Raw genomic sequence first — 19,578 nt, 5'->3', positions numbered from 1 at the left:
CCAGAATTACCCCCCGGCTAGGTGCAAGGTCGTCAAGGTTCTCATTAGCAGCTTTTAGAAATTCCTTGTATATCCTGCTCTTATGACTGCGTTCATCTTTCTGTCTTGGCTGCATATAGGCTACTTACAGTAGGCCCATAAAAGAGGACCAGTGTTTGCTGAGGTTGTAGAAAGAGTCAACTCAACTGCCAATGTAATCTAAAACTTGGCAATAAAAGCAGCCTGGACAGCGCTATGATTTTCTCTTTTAGATTATTTATTTACTCAATGTTACATTAACTAACATAAATAAACATTTTTATGAACAAAAGGCACACAGTTCAAATATAAACAAGAAGAACGTACGTACAGCTTATCTCACCAAATATGTCTGCCCTCTGAGAGAAAGAGGTCTTAGAGAGAGAGAGAGAGATTGGGGTTATGTTTTAAACAGAAACGTAATGTGGTCACTCCAGCACTGAGTCTCAGTGACTCTGTCCACTGTTCAGTCCCGATAGGGATCCAAAATGGCAGACACCAAGGCAATTATCCATTCACACAACGTTGGTGCCAAATTAAACTGTCCACTGTTCAGACCCAAAATGGCAGACGCTAATGTCTATTCTCACAACATTGTGTCCAAATGAAACTGTTCAGACCCAAAATGGCAGACGCTAATGTCTATTCACACAGCATTGTGTCCAAATGAAACTGTTCAGACCCAAAATGGCAGACGCTAATGTCTATTCACACAGCATTGTGTCCAAATGAAACTGTTCAGACCCAAAATGGCAGACACTAATGTCTATTCACACAGCATTGTGTCCAAATGAAACGCCATCCACTGTCCAATTTAAGGGCTTCAAACCAACAGCATACAGATGGAAGCTGCTGTGGTTGACGGGTGTAGGGAGGAACCAATAGATCTCAGATGTTGACAGTACCCGTTAACTCTTCATACTGATGATGCAGTATGAGGTAGCTCTGGTTTGGTTTGGTCTGGTCTGTTCTCAACCACAGTACTGGGTTTGGTTCGGTCTGGTCTGTTCTCAACCACAGTACTGGGTTTGGTTCGGTCTGGTCTGTGTCCGATAGCCACGGTACTGTGTTTGGTTCGGTCTGGTCTGTTCTCAACCACAGTACTGGGTTTGGTTCGGTCTGGTCTGTGTCCGATAGCCACGGTACTGTGTTTGGTTCGGTCTGGTCTGTTCTCAACCACAGTACTGGGTTTGGTTCGGTCTGGTCTGTTCTCAGCCACGGTACTGTGTTTGGTTCGGTCTGGTCTGTGTCCGATAGCCACGGTACTGGGTTTGGTTCGGTCTGGTCTGTGTCAGATAGCCACGGTACTGGGAACCTCTTCGTACTGGATGATAAAGTAGGGGTAGCTCTGGTCATCGTTAAAGATAACATAGATCTGGGGGTCCACCCAGTTGTCTACACACGAGTCGTACAGGTCACTGGAGGGGTCGCGGGGGCTGAGTGGGGGCGGCCGACGCATGGAAGGGTTCCCCACTGTAAACCTGGAGACACAGAGGAGAGAGGAACAATGTCAAGTTCTGCGAGTGCTCACCAAATGGAACAATCATGGATGACTAACCAGTAGTGGTCTACTGAGTTCAGGAGGACGTTTCATCAACCACATTTCTGTGTGATGCTATAAATCACAGTAATCCCATAAAGACTACTAACCTGTCAGTGAGGACATAGTAATCTCATAAAGACTATTAACCTGTCGTTGAGGACATAGTAATCCCATAAAGACTGTCAGTGAGGACATAGTAATCCCATAAAGACTACCAGTGAGGACATAGTAATCCCAAAAAGACTACTAACCTGTCAGTGAGGACATAGTAATCCCATAAAGACTGTCAGTGAGGACATAGTAATCCCATAAAGACTACCAGTGAGGACATAGTAATCCCAAAAAGACTACTAACCTGTCAGTGAGGACATAGTAATCCCATAAAGACCGTCAGTGAGGACATAGTAATCCCATAAAGACTGTCAGTGAGGACATAGTAATCCCATAAAGACTATCAGTGAGGACATAGTAATCCCATAAAGACTGTCAGTGAGGACATAGTAATCCCATAAAGACTACTAACCTGTCAGTGAGGACATAGTAATCCCATAAAGACTACCAGTGAGGACATAGTAATCCCATAAAGACTGTCAGTGAGGACATAGTAATCCCATAAAGACTGTCAGTGAGGACATAGTAATCCCATAAAGACTACTAACCTGTCTGTGAGGACATAGTAATCCCATTAAGACTGTATGTGAGGACATAGTAATCCCATAAAGACTGTCTGTGAGGACATAGTAATCCCATAAAGACTACCAAACTGTCTGTGAGGACATAGTAATCCCATAAAGACTGTCTGTGAGGACATAGTAATCCCATAAAGACTACTAACCTGTCTGTGAGGACATAGTAAACCCATAAAGACTGTCAGTGAGGACATAGTAATCTCATAAAGACTACTAACCTGTCTGTGAGGACATAGTAATCTCATAAAGACTACCAGTGAGGACATAGTAATCCCATAAAGACTGTCTGTGAGGACATAGTAATCCCATAAAGACTACTAACCTGTCAGTGAGGACATAGTAATCCCATAAAGACTGTCTGTGAGGACATAGTAATCCCATAAAGACTACTAACCTGTCTGTGAGGACATAGTAATCCCATAAAAACTGTCTGTGAGGACATAGTAATCCCATAAAGACTGTCAGTGAGGACATAGTAATCCCATAAAGACTACTAACCTGTCTGTGAGGACATAGTAATCCCATAAAGACTACTAACCTGTCTGTGAGGACATAGTAATCCCATTAAAACTGTCTGTGAGGACATAGTAATCCCATAAAGACTGTCAGTGAGGACATAGTAATCCCATAAAGACTACTAACCTGTCTGTGAGGACATAGTAATCCCATAAAGACTGTCAGTGAGGACATAGTAATCTCATAAAGACTACTAACCTGTCTGTGAGGACATAGTAATCTCATAAAGACTATTAACATGTCAGTGAGGACATAGTAATCCCATAAAAACTGTCAGTGAGGACATAGTAATCCCATAAAGACTGTCAGTGAGGACATAGTAATCCCATAAAGACTGTCAGTGAGGACATAGTAATCCCATAAAGACTACCAGTGAGGACATAGTAATCCCATAAAGACTGTCAGTGAGGACATAGTAATCCCATAAAGACTACCAGTGAGGACATAGTAATCCCATAAAGACTGTCAGTGAGGACATAGTAATCCCATAAAGACTACTAACCTGTCAGTGAGGACATAGTAATCCCATAAAGACTACCAGTGAGGACATAGTAATCCCATAAAGACTACCAGTGAGGACATAGTAATCCCATAAAGACTATCAGTGAGGACATAGTAATCCCATAAAGACTGTCAGTGAGGACATAGTAATCCCATAAAGACTACTAACCTGTCAGTGAGGACATAGTAATCTCATAAAGACTATTAACCTGTCAGTGAGGACATAGTAATCCCATAAAGACTGTCAGTGAGGACATAGTAATCCCATAAAGACTACTAACCTGTCTGTGAGGACATAGTAATCCCATAAAGACTACTAACCTGTCTGTGAGGACATAGTAATCCCATAAAGACTGTCAGTGAGGACATAGTAATCCCATAAAGACTACTAACCTGTCTGTGAGGACATAGTAATCCCATAAAGACTACTAACCTGTCTGTGAGGACATAGTAATCCCATAAAGACTGTCAGTGAGGACATAGTAATCCCATAAAGACTACTAACCTGTCTGTGAGGACATAGTAATCCCATAAAGACTACTAACCTGTCAGTGAGGACATAGTAATCCCATAAAGACTACCAGTGAGGACATAGTAATCCCATAAAGACTACCAGTGAGGACATAGTAATCCCATAAAGACTACTAACCTGTCTGTGAGGACATAGTATTCCCATAAAGACTACCAGTGAGGACATAGTAATCCCATAAAGACTACTAACCTGTCTGTGAGGACATAGTAATCCCATAAAGACTACCAGTGAGGACATAGTAATCCCATAAAGACTACTAACCTGTCTGTGAGGACATAGTAATCCCATAAAGACTGTCAGTGAGGACATAGTAATCCCATAAAGACTGTCAGTGAGGACATAGTAATCCCATAAAGACTACCAGTGAGGACATAGTAATCCCATAAAGACTGTCAGTGAGGACATAGTAATCCCATAAAGACTACCAACCTGCCAGTGAGCACTTTGGCCAGGAACATGGAGTGGATCCCTTTAGGAGAGCGCTTGGAGAAGTTATGGGAGTAGACGGCCTTGCGGGCGAAGTAGGAGCCTTGTCCGAACATGGTGGCGTGTTTGCCACTGACACGCGGGTCAAAGTTGTGTTTGCAGATGCCCTCTACCACCTCAGTGGAGGTGCCGTGGAAAAGGTGACGCTCGCTCAGCATCCTGTCCATCTCCGAGAGACGGCGAGACATGTACTCCTTCTTCCTGTCAGGGGGAGAGGAGGGGGAGTTATTAATGGTGTCTTCAGTCTCGTGATCGCATGTGTGTTATTTTATTATTTATTATTATTTATTTTATTTTTGACATATTTAGTGATTGAATGTTTACACTTTTGAACCAGATACAGTGAAACAGCTTTAACTCTACAGTCTGGTCTATTTGAGTCACTGATTCTACCAAGTACGACACGAACACACACACACACACACACACACACACACACACACACACACACACACACACACACACACACACACACACACACACACAACACACACACACGAACACACACACACACACACACACACACACACACACACACACACACACACTCATCCTCTCTGTGCTCTATTCCCTTCTGCCGTATCTATGGCAATGGGCTGTATAAAAAAAAAATCAAGGACCCACTTCCTGTGGTTCTGAATCCCGGTTCTCACGGTCTCACCTTCACAAGTGGGTTACACTAATCGTGAGAGCCCAGCTGTGTGTTCAGACACACACACACACACACACTGAACACACACATACACACACACACACAGCTTGGCTCTCACCATTCGTACAGAACAAAGCACCCACAGCATTCAGTCATATTGAAACACAACACGAACCACAACAACACCAATGACCTCTTTTTTGGCCCCAATTGAAAGCATTCTGGTGCATTCTGGCATCAGAGCCATTTAGCCTGGAACAGACCCCTTCCAGAGCATTCATATTCAGGACATAGCAGAGAGACATCAGTCTTTCCCCTAGGTCTGGTCTAAAGCAGGACCAGACAACAGTCTTTCCCCTAGGTCTGGTCTAAAGCAGGATCAGGCATCAGTCTTTGCCCTAGGTCTGGTCTAAAGCAGGATCAGACAACAGTCTTTGCCCTAGGTCTGGTCTAAAGCAGGATCAGGCATCAGTCTTTGCCCTAGGTCTGGTCTAAAGCAGGATCAGGCAACAGTCTTTGCCCTAGGTCTGGTCTAAAGCAGGATCAGGCATCAGTCTTTGCCCTAGGTCTGGTCTAAAGCAGGATCAGGCATCAGTCTTTCCCCTAGGTCTGGTCTAAAGCAGGATCAGGCATCAGTCTTTGCCCTAGGTCTGGTCTAAAGCAGGATCAGACATCAGTCTTTGCCCTAGGTCTGGTCTAAAGCAGGATCAGGCATCAGTCTTTGCCCTAGGTCTGGTCTAAAGCAGGACCAGACATCAGTCTTTCCCCTAGGTCTGGTCTAAAGCAGGATCAGGCATCAGTCTTTGCCCTAGGTCTGGTCTAAAGCAGGATCAGGCATCAGTCTTTGCCCTAGGTCTGGTCTAAAGCAGGATCAGGCATCAGTCTTTGCCCTAGGTCTGGTCTAAAGCAGGATCAGGCATCAGTCTTTCCCCTAGGTCTGGTCTAAAGCAGGATCAGGCATCAGTCTTTGCCCTAGGTCTGGTCTAAAGCAGGATCAGGCATCAGTCTTTGCCCTAGGTCTGGTCTAAAGCAGGATCAGACATCAGTCTTTCCCCTAGGTCTGGTCTAAAGCAGGATCAGGCATCAGTCTTTGCCCTAGGTCTGGTCTAAAGCAGGATCAGGCATCAGTCTTTGCCCTAGGTCTGGTCTAAAGCAGGATCAGACATCAGTCTTTGCCCTAGGTCTGGTCTAAAGCAGGATAAGGCATCAGTCTTTGCCCTAGGTCTGGTCTAAAGCAGGATCAGACATCAGCCTTTGCCCTAGGTCTGGTCTAAAGCAGGATCAGGCATCAGTCTTTGCCCTAGGTCTGGTCTAAAGCAGGATCAGGCATCAGTCTTTGCCCTAGGTCTGGTCTAAAGCAGGATCAGACATCAGTCTTTGCCCTAGGTCTGGTCTAAAGCAGGATCAGACATCAGTCTTTCCCCTAGGTCTGGTCTAAAGCAGGATCAGACATCAGTCTTTCCCTAGGTCTGGTCTAAAGCAGGATCAGACATCCGTCTTTGCCCTAGGTCTGGTCTAAAGCAGGATCAGGCATCAGTCTTTGCCCTAGGTCTGGTCTAAGCAGGACCAGACATAAGTCTTTCCCCTAGGTCTGGTCTAAAGCAGGATCAGACATCAGTCTTTGCCCTAGGTCTGGTCTAAAGCAGGATCAGACATCAGTCTTTGCCCTAGGTCTGGTCTAAAGCAGGATCAGACATCAGTCTTTCCCTAGGTCTGGTCTAAAGCAGGATCAGGCATCAGTCTTTCCCCTAGGTCTGGTCTAAAGCAGGATCAGACATCAGTCTTTGCCCTAGGTCTGGTCTAAAGCAGGACCAGACATCAGTCTTTGCCCTAGGTCTGGTCTAAAGCAGGATCAGGCATCAGTCTTTGCCCTAGGTCTGGTCTAAAGCAGGACCAGACATCAGTCTTTCCCCTAGGTCTGGTCTAAAGCAGGATAAGGCATCAGTCTTTGCCCTAGGTCTGGTCTAAAGCAGGATCAGACATCAGTCTTTGCCCTAGGTCTGGTCTAAAGCAGGATCAGACATCCATCTTTGCCCTAGGTCTGGTCTAAAGCAGGATCAGACATCAGTCTTTGCCCTAGGTCTGGTCTAAAGCAGGATCAGACATCAGTCTTTGCCCTAGGTCTGGTCTAAAGCAGGATCAGACATCAGTCTTTGCCCTAGGTCTGGTCTAAAGCAGGATCAGACATCAGTCTTTGCCCTAGGTCTGGTCTAAAGCAGGACCAGACATCAGTCTTTGCCCTAGGTCTGGTCTAAAGCAGGATTAGGCATCAGTCTTTCCCCTAGGTCTGGTCTAAAGCAGGATCAGGCATCAGTCTTTGCCCTAGGTCTGGTCTAAAGCAGGACCAGACATCAGTCTTTGCCCTAGGTCTGGTCTAAAGCAGGATCAGGCATCAGTCTTTGCCCTAGGTCTGGTCTAAAGCAGGATCAGGCATCAGTCTTTGCCCTAGGTCTGGTCTAAAGCAGGACCAGACATCAGTCTTTGCCCTAGGTCTGGTCTAAAGCAGGACCAGACATCAGTCTTTGCCCTAGGTCTGGTCTAAAGCAGGACCAGACATCAGTCTTTCCCCTAGGTCTGGTCTAAAGCAGGATCAGGCATCAGTCTTTGCCCTAGGTCTGGTCTAAAGAGGACCAGTGTGTAGCAGCCATCTATCTACAGGAACACAAGAGCCGTGATTCAGACATTCACAACAAACTAACTGCTAATAAGTGTGTAGCTACTAACTCAACCATCTCCTTACCTCCGCCAGGACCCAGGTGAATCTCTGTGTAATAACATACCCATTTAATAACTGTGTAATAACTATGATAACTCACCTCTTGTATTTCTCCCAGAGGAAGGGATTCTGGACGCGGAGGATCTTCAGGATGCGGAACTTGGTTTCGGACACCGTCTTGTGGAAGAGGGTGTAGACGGTCCGATAGCTCCGGTCGTCACGGGATACCGGAACCTGCAGGAAGTCCTGGCTGGTCGTCATGGGTAACCATGTTTCCGGGAATACGCCGGGAGGGTTGGTGAAGGTGGGAGACAGGGGTAGAGAAACAGACAGATCCAGAGTGGAGGAGGAGATGGGGAAAGAGGAGAGGCCACCAAGAGTCCTGGAAAAGAGAAGAATGGGAGGGAGGAGAGACAGATTTATACACCAGTCCTGGGAATATTATATTATAAACCACATCCGGAACAATACAACAATATGTTATTTCATTAGAAGCTACGCTAACGCTGAATAAACAATAAAACTGCATCTCCACCACATCCTGCATTATAACCAACATGATCCCTGTCACCCACGATGGTGTCATAGTTCCTGTCACCCACGATGGTGTCATAGTTCCTGTCACCCACGATGGTGTCCTAGTCCCTGTCACCCACGATGGTGTCATAGTTCCTGTCACCCGCTATGATGTCATAGTTCCTGTCACCCACGATGGTGTCCTAGTCCCTGTCACCCACGATGGTGTCATAGTTCCTGTCACCTATGATGGTGTCATAGTTCCTGTCACCCGCGATGATGTCATAGTTCCTGTCACCCGCGATGATGTCATAGTCCCTGTCACCCACGATGGTGTCATAGTTCCTGTCACCCGCGATGATGTCATAGTCCCTGTCACCCACGATGGTGGTCATAGTTCCTGTCACCCGCGATGATGTCATAGTTCCTGTCACCCGCGATGATGTCATAGTTCCTGTCACCCTCGATGGTGTCATAGATCCTGTCACCCGCGATGATGTCATAGTTCCTGTCGCCCACGACGATGTCATAGTTCCTGTCACCCACGATGGTGTCACAGTGCTAGAAGCAGAGCGATACTCTACTACAGCAGCGGCAGCCAAAGAGAAGACTATGACATTCACAGAAATGAGGAGCTGACACAGGATGAGAGAAACACAAAGCACGGGCATATCGGGAGGCTGTCACATGGCCCGGCCCGTCTGTCATTTGAGTCACCAACAGTAAGATCACTGACATGTTCTCTCTGGCTCCGACTCCACGTCTTAATGGTATTCACCTCATCTCCGTGTCTGTGTGTGTGATTCTCTGCTTCACAGTGACAGTTTCTCTTTCACTCTCCCTCCCTCTCTCTCCCTTGACAGTCTCATCTTTCATCTCAGTTCTGTCTTGCTTTGTTTGAGTGTCACGCTGAAATCTGTCCCCACAATCTGTGTGCTTTATTCTCCCATGTCTTCTGAGAAGATCACAGGGAAGAGAGAGAGAGAGAAAGACTGTAATGAAAGAACCAGATAGCAAGAGGGAAGGGGGAAGATAAAGAGATGGATAGATGCAGGAAGAGAGGAAGAGAGGAAGAGAGGAGGAGAGGAAGAGAGGAAGAGAGGAAGAGAGGAGGAGAGGAAGAGAGAGAGAGAGAAAGACTGTAATGAAAGAACCAGATAGCACAAGGGAAGGGGGAAGATAAAGAGATGGATAGATGCAGGAGGAGAGGAGGAGAGGAAGAGAGGAAGAGAGGAAGAGAGAAAGGCTGTAATGAAAGAACCAGATAGCACAAGGGAAGGGGGAAGATAAAGAGATGGATAGATGCAGGAAGAGAGGAAGAGAGGAAGAGAGGAGGAGAGGAAGAGAGGAAGAGAGGAAGAGAGGAGGAGAGGAAGAGAGAGAGAGAGAAAGACTGTAATGAAAGAACCAGATAGCACAAGGGAAGGGGGAAGATAAAGAGATGGATAGATGCAGGAGGAGAGGAGGAGAGGAAGAGAGGAAGAGAGGAAGAGAGAAAGGCTGTAATGAAAGAACCAGATAGCACAAGGGAAGGGGGAAGATAAAGAGATGGATAGATGCAGGAGGAGAGGAGGAGAGGAAGAGAGGAAGAGAGGAAGAGAGAAAGGCTGTAATGAAAGAACCAGATAGCACAAGGGAAGGGGGAAGATAAAGAGATGGATAGATGCAGGAGGAGAGGAGGAGAGGAAGAGAGGAAGAGAGGAAGAGAGAAAGGCTGTAATGAAAGAACCAGATAGCACAAGGGAAGGGGGAAGATAAAGAGATGGATAGATGCAGGAGGAGAGGAGGAGAGGAAGAGAGGAAGAGAGGAAGAGAGAAAGGCTGTAATGAAAGAACCAGATAGCACAAGGGAAGGGGGAAGATAAAGAGATGGATAGATGCAGGAGGAGAGGAGGAGAGGAAGAGAGGAAGTCAGAGAGGAAGAGAGAAAGGCTGTAATGAAAGAACCAGATAGCACAAGGGAAGGGGGAAGATAAAGAGATGGATAGATGCAGGAGGAGAGGAGGAGAGGAAGAGAGGAAGAGAGGAAGAGAGAAAGGCTGTAATGAAAGAACCAGATAGCACAAGGGAAGGGGGAAGATAAAGAGATGGATAGATGCAGGAGGAGAGGAGGAGAGGAGGAGAGGAAGAGAGAGAAAGACTGTAATGAAAGAACCAGATAGCACGAGGGAAGGGGGAAGATAAAGAGATGGATAGATGCAGGAGGAGAGGAGGAGAGGAAGAGAGGAAGAGAGAGAGAGAGAGAGAATGACTTAATGAAAGAACCAGATAGCACGAGGGAAGTTGGAAGATAAAGAGATGGATAGATGCAGGAGGAGAGGAGGAGAGGAGGAGAGAGAGAAAGACTGTAATGAAAGAACCAGATAGCACAAGGGAAGGGGGAAGATAAAGAGATGGATAGATGCAGGAGGAGAGGAGGAGAGGAAGAGAGGAAGAGAGAGAGAGAGGAAGAGAGAGAGAGAGAATGACTTAATGAAAGAACCAGATAGCACGAGGCAAGTTGGAAGATAAAGAGATGGATAGATGCAGGAGGAGAGGAGGAGAGGAGGAGAGGAAGAGAGGAAGAGAGAGAGAGAGGAAGAGAGAGAGAGAGAATGACTTAATGAAAGAACCAGATAGCACGAGGGAAGTTGGAAGATAAAGAGATGGAAAGATGCAGGAGGAGAGGAGGAGAGGAGGAGAGGAGGAGAGAGAGAAAGACTGTAATGAAAGAACCAGATAGCACAAGGGAAGGGGGAAGACAAAGAGATGGATAGATGCAGGAGGAGAGGAGGAGAGGAGGAGAGGAAGACACGTGTGTTTGTGTGTGGGTTTGTGTGTGTGTGTGTTTGTGTGTGTGTTTGCCCAAGTGAGAACTATCTCCCAAGCAGCTACAGAGCCAATCAAGCTCATGCACCCACACATACACACATACACACACCCACACAGGCACGTACCCACACAGGCACGCACCCACCCAGACACGCACCCACACAGAGACACACACCTACATAGGCACGCACACTGAACTCAAAATGACCACCGTAAGATTGCATTTTATTGCGAGAGGAGACTAATGACTCGGTGACTAGAGCAGAGGAGACTCATGACTCTGTGACTAGAGCAGAGGAGACTCATGACTCGGTGACTAGAGCAGAGGAGACTAATGACTCGGTGACTAGAGCAGAGGAGACTAATGACTCTGTGACTAGAGCAGAGGAGACTCATGACTCGGTGACTAGAGCAGAGGAGACTCATGACTCCGTGACTAGAGCAGAGGAGACTAATGACTCAGTGACTAGAGCAGAGGAGACTAATGACTCGGTGACTAGAGCAGAGGAGACTCATGACTCCGTGACTAGAGCAGAGGAGACTCATGACTCTGTGACTAGAGCAGAGGAGACTAATGACTCTGTGACTAGAGCAGAGGAGACTCATGACTCGGTGACTAGAGCAGAGGAGACTCATGACTCCGTGACTAGAGCAGAGGAGACTCATGACTCCGTGACTAGAGCAGAGGAGACTAATGACTCGGTGACTAGAGCAGAGGAGACTCATGACTCGGTGACTAGAGCAGAGGAGACTAATGACTCGGTGACTAGAGCAGAGGAGACTAATGACTCGGTGACTAGAGCAGAGGAGACTAATGACTCGGTGACTACATTTACATTTACATTTAAGTCATTTAGCAGACGCTCTTATCCAGAGCGACTTACAAATTGGTGAATTCACCTTCTGACATCCAGTGGAACAGCCACTTTACAATAGTGCATCTAAATCATTAAGGGGGGGTGGTGAGAAGGATTACTTATCCTATCCTAGGTATTCCTTGAAGAGGTGGGGTTTCAGGTGTCTCCGGAAGGTGGTGATTGACTCCGCTGTCCTGGCGTCGTGAGGGAGTTTGTTCCACCATTGGGGGGCCAGAGCAGCGAACAGTTTTGACTGGGCTGAGCGGGAACTGTACTTCCTCAATGGTAGGGAGGCGAGCAGGCCAGAGGTGGATGAACGCAGTGCCCTTGCTTGGGTGTAGGGCCTGATCAGAGCCTGGAGGTACTGCGGTGCCGTTCCCCTCACAGCTCCGTAGGCAAGCACCATGGTCTTGTAGCGGATGCGAGCTTCAACTGGAAGCCAGTGGAGAGAGCGGAGGAGCGGGGGACTAGAGCAGAGGAGACTCATGACTCGGTGACTAGAGCAGAGGAGACTAATGACTCGGTGACTAGAGCAGAGGAGACTAATGACTCGGTGACTAGAGCAGAGGAGACTAATGACTCGGTGACTAGAGCAGAGGAGACTAATGACTCGGTGACTAGAGCAGAGGAGACTCATGACTCTGTGACTAGAGCAGAGGAGACTAATGACTCGGTGACTAGAGCAGAGGAGACTAATGACTCGGTGACTAGAGCAGAGGAGACTAATGACTCGGTGACTAGAGCAGAGGAGACTAATGACTCGGTGACTAGAGCAGAGGAGACTAATGACTCGGTGACTAGAGCAGAGGAGACTAAAGACTCGGTGACTAGAGCAGAGGAGACTAATGACTCGGTGACTAGAGCAGAGGAGACTCATGACTCGGTGACTAGAGCAGAGGAGACTAATGACTCAGTGACTAGAGCAGAGGAGACTCATGACTCGGTGACTAGAGCAGAGGAGACTCATGACTGGGTGACTAGAGGGGCGGGGGCAGGGACAGGGGCAGGGCAGGTCAGCACTGTGTTCTGGTAGTTAGCATAATGTGCTACACTACACTAGGGCCTGTCTGTCTGCTACTTCCAGGGAGAGACTGACTGACTGACTGTCTGCTACTTCAGGGGAGACTGACTGACTGACTGACTGTCTGTCTGCTACTTCCAGGGAGAGACTGACTGACTGACTGTCTGCTACTTCAGGGGAGAGACTGACTGACTGACTGACTGTCTGCTACTTCAGGGGAGAGACTGACTGACGGACTGTCTGTCTGCTACTTCAGGGGGGAGAATGACTGACTGACTGTCTGCTACTTCAGGGGAGAGACTGACTGACGGACTGTCTGTCTGCTACTTCCAGGGATGAATGACTGACTGACTGTCTGCTACTTCGAGGGAGAGACTGACTGACTGACTGTCTGCTACTTCGAGGGAGAGACTGACTGACTGACTGTCTGCTACTTCGAGGGAGAGACTGACTGACTGACTGACTGACTGTCTGCTACTTCCAGGGAGGAATGACTGACTGACTGACTGTCTGCTACTTCGAGGGAGAGACTGACTGACTGACTGTCTGCTACTTCGAGGGAGAGACTGACTGACTGACTGACTGTCTGTCTGCTACTTCAGGGAGGAATGACTGACTGACTGACTGTCTGCTACTTCCAGGGAGGAATGACTGACTGACTGACTGTCTGCTACTTCGAGGGAGAGACTGACTGACTGACTGTCTGCTACTTCGAGGGAGAGACTGACAGACTGACTGACTGTCTGTCTGCTACTTCAGGGAGGAATGACTGTCTCTATAGAACTGTTTAATACTGACACTAAGCCAGGACAGATGTGAGTGTTTGGTGTGGTCACCGTGCTGGCATTTCATGTCCAACCATAGTGTGTTATGGTACCATCCATACAAGACACGTTATGGTAGCAGCAGTCTCCAGTGTACTATGGTTGTTATGGTAGCAGCAGTCTCCAGTGTACTATGGTTGTTATGGTAGCAGCAGTCTCCAGTGTACTATGGTTGTTATGGTAGCAGCAGTCTCCAGTGTACAATGGTTGTTATGGTAGCAGCAGTCTCCAGTGTACAATGGTTGTTATGGTAGCAGCAGTCTCCAGTGTACTATGGTTGTTATGGTAGCAGCAGTCTCCAGTGTACAATGGTTGTTATGGTAGCAGCAGTCTCCAGTGTACTATGGTTGTTATGGTAGCAGCAGTCTCCAGTGTACTATGGTTGTTATGGTAGCAGCAGTCTCCAGTGTACTATGGTTGTTATGGTAGCAGCAGTCTCCAGTGTACAATGGTTGTTATGGTAGCAGCAGTCTCCAGTGTACTATGGTTGTTATGGTAGCAGCAGTCTCCAGTGTACTATGGTTGTTATGGTAGCAGCAGTCTGCAGTGTACTATGGTTGTTATGGTAGCAGCAGTCTCCAGTGTACTATGGTTGTTATGGTAGCAGCAGTCTCCAGTGTACTATGGTTGTTATGGTAGCAGCAGTCTCTAGTGTACTATGGTTGTTATGGTAGCAGCAGTCTCCAGTGTACTATGGTTGTTATGGTAGCAGCAGTCTCTAGTGTACTATGGTTGTTATGGTAGCAGCAGTCTCTAGTGTACTATGGTTGTTATGGTAGCAGCAGTCTCTAGTGTACTATGGTTGTTATGGTAGCAGCAGTCTCTAGTGTACTATGGTTGTTATGGTAGCAGCAGTCTCTAGTGTACTATGGTTGTTATGGTAGCAGCAGTCTCCAGTGTACTATGGTTGTTATGGTAGCAGCAGTCTCTAGTGTACTATGGTTGTTATGGTAGCAGCAGTCTCTAGTGTACTATGGTTGTTATGGTAGCAGCAGTCTCTAGTGTACTATGGTTGTTATGGTAGCAGCACTGCCCCTGGGGAGCTCTGGATAAGAGCGTCTGCTAAAGCTGAACGTCTCGTCCAGTAGATTGAAATGTGAATGTATAGCTAGTAAACAGTGGACAAAACATTAAGAACATCTCCCTGATATTGAGTTGCATCCTCTCCTTTTTGCCATCAGAACAGCCTCATTTTGTCAGAGCATGGACTCTATAAGGTGTTGAAAGTGTTCAACAGGGATGCTGGCCCATGTGGACTCTATAAGGTGTTGAAAGTGTTCAACAGGGATGCTGGCCCATGTGGACTCTATAAGGTGTTGAAAGCGTTCAACAGGGATGCTGGCCCATGTGGACTCTATAAGGTGTTGAAAGTGTTCAACAGGGATGCTGGCCCATGTGGACTCTATAAGGCGTTGAAAGTGTTCAACAGGGATGCTGGCCCATGTGGACTCTATAAGGTGTTGAAAGTGTTCAACAGGGATGCTGGCCCATGTGGACTCTATAAGGCGTTGAAAGCGTTCAACAGGGATGCTGGCCCATGTTGACTCTATAAGGCGTTGAAAGCGTTCAACAGGGATGCTGGCCCATGTGGACTCCATAAGGCGTTGAAAGCGTTCAACAGGGATGCTGGCCCATGTGGACTCCATAAGGCGTTGAAAGCGTTCAACAGGGTTGCTGTCCCATGTTGACTCCATAAGGCGTTGAAAGCGTTCAACAGGGATGCTGGCCCATGTTGACTCCATAAGGCGTTGAAAGCGTTCAACAGGGATGCTGGCCCATGTGGACTCCATAAGGCGTTGAAAGCGTTCAACAGGGATGCTGGCCCATGTGGACTCCATAAGGCATTGAAAGCGTTCACCAGGGACGCTGGCCCATGTTGACTCCATAAGGCGTTGAAAGCGTTCAACAGGGATGCTGGCCCAGGTTGACTCCATAAGGCGTTGAAAGCGTTCAGCAGGGATGCTGGCCCATGTGGACTCCCTAAGGCATTGAAAGCGTTCAACAGGGATGCTGGCCCATGTGGACTCCATAAGGCGTTGAAAGCGTTCAACAGGGTTGCTGGCCCATGTGGACTCCATAAGGCGTTGAAAGCGTTCAACAGGGATGCTGGCCCATGTGGACTCCATAAGGCGTTGAAAGCGTTCAGCAGGGACGCTGGCCCATGTTGACTCCATAAGGCGTTGAAAGCGTTCAACAGGGATGCTGGCCCATGTGGACTCCATAAGGCGTTGAAAGCATTCAACAGGGATGCTGGCCCATGTGGACTCCATAAGGCGTTGAAAGCGTTCAACAGGGATGCTGGCCCATGTGGACTCCATAAGGCGTCGAAAGCGTTCAGCAGGGACGCTGGCCCATGTGGACTCCATAAGGCGTCGAAAGCGTTCAGCAGGGACGCTGGCCCATGTGGACTCCAATGCTTCCCACAGTTGTGTCAAGTTGGCTGGATGTCCTTTGGGTGGTGGACCATTCTTGATATACAAGGAAAGCTTGTGTGAAAAAAGCCAGCAGCGCTGCAGTTCTTGACACAAACCGGTGCGTCTGGCACCTACTACCATACCCCGTTCAAAGGCACTTCAATATGTTGTCTGGCCCCATTCACCCTCTGAATGGCACAAATATCCATGTCTCAAATTGTCTCAAGGCTTAAAGCCTCTTAGAGCAGTCTCTAGTGTACTATGGTTGGTATGGTAGCAGCAGTCTCCAGTGTACTATGGTTGTTATGGTAGCAGCAGTCTCTAGTGTACTATGGTTGTTATGGTAGCAGCAGTCTCTAGTGTACTATGGTTGGTATGGTAGCAGCAGTCTCCAGTGTACTATGGTTGTTATGGTAGCAGCAGTCTCTAGTGTACTATGGTTGTTATGGTAGCAGCAGTCTCGAGTGTATTATGGTTGTTATGGTAGCAGCAGTCTCGAGTGTATTATGGTTGTTATGGTAGCAGCAGTCTCCTCCCCTTTCATCTACACTGATTGAAGTGGATTTAACAAGTGACATCAACAAGGGATCATGGCTTTCACCTGGATTCACCTGGTCAGTCCTGGAAAGAGCAAGTGTCCTGAATGTTTTACACACTCAGTGTGGTTGTGCTCCAGTACTCACTGTAGGTGTGGCGTGAGGACCACGGAGGAGAGGAAGAGGGGGCGTTTCTTGATCTGGCGTCTGAAGCCGAACACGGCGTTCTGCTGGAAGCCCTCTCTGATGTTGAGGATGTAGTGGTTCTGTAGGGTGATGAACCGGACCTCCTTCAGACCACGACCACTAGCCTCCTCTATCAGACGCACCACCGGCTGGAGGGAGAGAGGGTGGAGGGGGATGAGAGATTTAGTTAGATATATTATTTATAGGTGGTGATTTATTTATTTAACCTTTATTTTACTAGGCAAGTCAGTTAAGAACAAATTCTTATTTTCAATGACGGCCTGGGAACAGTGGGTTAACTGCCTGTTCAGGGGCAGAACGACACCTGTACCTTGTCAGCTCGGGGATTGAACTTGCAACCTTTCGGTTACTAGTCCAACGCTCTAACCACTAGGCTACCCTGCCACCCCGAGCTTTTGAATCATGTGATTCAAAGGTGTTCCACCTAACATTGTGAAACGAACACTTGAATCTGCTTTTAACAGGTTTCATTCTAAGAAAACATATAAAAATGAATTGTAGCACAGGAAATACACAAATTGACACACACACACACAGAGAGAGAGAGAGAGAGAGAGAGAGAGAGAGAGAGAGAGAGAGAGAGAGAGAGAGAGAGACTGGAGAGAGAGAGAGAGAGAGAGAGAGAGAGAGAGAGAGAGAGAGAGAGACAGAGAGAGAGAGAGACAGAGAGACAGAGAGAGAGAGAGAGAGACAGAGAGAGAGGGAGAGAGAGAGAGAGAGAGAGAAAGAGAGAGAGAGAGAGAGAGAGAGAGAGAGAGAGAGAGAGAGAGAGAGAGAGAGAGAGAGAACACTGAACCAGGAGTTGGAACCAGGAAACCTCAAAAGACTGAAAATAAGGCTTACCTTTCCTAGTTAATTAAATATCAATTAACTCGACCTGAAACAGCGAAATTCATTATTGTTCTCATTAGAAATCTCTCCCCATCCTCTGAATCATGGTCTTAACGTCAGTAGCCTATACTTCTGAGTGGAGGAGGGGCCAGGTAGGTGACACAAGCAAACTGGGAAAAGATGTTCAGGCTTTTTAATTTTACCTTTATTTAACTAGGCAAGTCAGTTAAGAACAAATTCTTATTTTCAATGACGGCCTTGGAACAGTGGGTTAACCGCCTGGTCAGGGGCAGAACGACAGATTTGTACCTTGTCAGGTCGGGGATTTGAACTTGCAACCTTGCTACCCTGCCGTCCCTACACTCTAACCACTAGGCTACCTGCCTCCTCTACACTCTAACCACTAGGCTACCAGCCACCTCTACACTCTAACCACTAGGCTACCTGCCTCCTCTACACTCTAACCACTAGGCTACCCTGCCTCCTCTACACTCTAACCACTAGGCTACCCTGCCGTCCCTACACTCTAACCACTAGGCTACCCTGCCGTCCCTACACTCTAAACACTAGGCTACCCTGCCGTCCCTACCCTCTAACCACTAGGCTACCTGACGCCCCTACACTCTAACCACTAGGCTACCCTGCCGTCCCTGCACTCTAACCACTAGGCTTCCTGCCTCCTCTACACTCTAACCACTAGGCTACACTGCCGTCCCTACACTCTAAACACTAGGCTACACTGCCGCCTCTACACTCTAACCACTAGGCTACACTGCCGTCCCTATACTCTAACCACCTCGTCAATCCCCTCTCGCTGTGGCATCTCCCACCCTATACACTAGTCTGTCCATGTGCTCCGTAACAAACTGCTCTATCCACACTGATTGGTGAGGTCATTTAATGAGCTACACCTAAAAAGCTGTTGGTTTTACAAGTTTAAAAAGGAATATAAAGGAATTATATAAAGAGATACTTTTTTGGGGGTCCGGACCAGTTCAGAGAACTTTAATTTGCTGGTTCGGACCGGTTCAGAGATTCAGATCAATGGAACAGAACAAAAAAAAAATTGCGGTTCTGTTCAGAACTAAACGATTGGAAAATAATTTTAGTTCCAACCCCTGCTTTGAACACACACACACACACACACACACACACACACACACACACACACACACACACACACACACACACACACACACACACACACACACACACACACACACAGAGAGACACAGAGACACTCACCTCAGAATATTCTCTCCAGCCGAAGTTGTCTCTGCAGTAGTATTTCCACACTGTGTGGCAGTTAGGGGCGGGGTTTGTGTTTGGGGGCGGGGAGGCAGGGCTGGAGGGAGTGGTCAACCGTCTGACGTGGTCGAACTCCAGGTCACATACACGCATGGCATTGAAGTCTAAGGAAAACACACGACCCCTAGGAGAGGAGAGAACACGGTCAGTATCACTGAAGTCTAAGGACAACACACGACCCCTAGGAGAGGAGAGAACACGGTCAGTATCACTGAAGTCTAAGGACAACACACGACCCCTAGGAGAGGAGAGAACACGGTCAGTATCACTGAAGTCTAAGGACAACACACGACCCCTAGGAGAGGAGAGAACACAGTCAGTATCACTGAATTCTAAGGACAACACACGACCCCTAGGAGAGGAGAGAACACGGTCAGTATCACTGAAGTCTAAGGACAACACACGACCCCTAGGAGAGGAGAGAACACGGTCAGTATCACTGAAGTCTAAGGACAACACACGACCCCTAGGAGAGGAGAGAACACGGTCAGTATCACTGAAGTCTAAGGACAACACACGACCCCTAGGAGAGGAGAGAACACGGTCAGTATCACTGAAGTCTAAGGACAACACACGACCCCTAGGAAAGGAGAGAACACG

General features: G+C 47.6%; 1 protein-coding gene across 1 annotated transcript in view; it reads right to left on the bottom strand.

The window, feature by feature from the left end:
• Positions 1–235: 235 nt before the first annotated feature.
• LOC135546691 (protein mono-ADP-ribosyltransferase TIPARP-like) overlaps positions 236–19,578 on the bottom strand; it is a 29,758-nt gene continuing 10,415 nt past the window's right edge. The window contains exons 3-7 of the mRNA XM_064975303.1: positions 18,916–19,102; positions 16,780–16,967; positions 7,754–8,035; positions 4,229–4,486; positions 236–1,499 (exon numbers count right to left, since the gene is read on the bottom strand). Of these exons, the coding sequence (XP_064831375.1) occupies positions 1,310–1,499; positions 4,229–4,486; positions 7,754–8,035; positions 16,780–16,967; positions 18,916–19,102 (1,105 nt within the window). The 3' untranslated portion in view covers positions 236–1,309. The remainder of the gene's footprint in view (positions 1,500–4,228; positions 4,487–7,753; positions 8,036–16,779; positions 16,968–18,915; positions 19,103–19,578) is intronic.

Source organism: Oncorhynchus masou, chromosome 9 (genome assembly GCF_036934945.1).
Source record: "Oncorhynchus masou masou isolate Uvic2021 chromosome 9, UVic_Omas_1.1, whole genome shotgun sequence".
In the NCBI taxonomy this organism is placed as follows: domain Eukaryota; kingdom Metazoa; phylum Chordata; class Actinopteri; order Salmoniformes; family Salmonidae; genus Oncorhynchus; species Oncorhynchus masou.
This window is presented reverse-complemented; position numbering and strand designations above follow the sequence as displayed.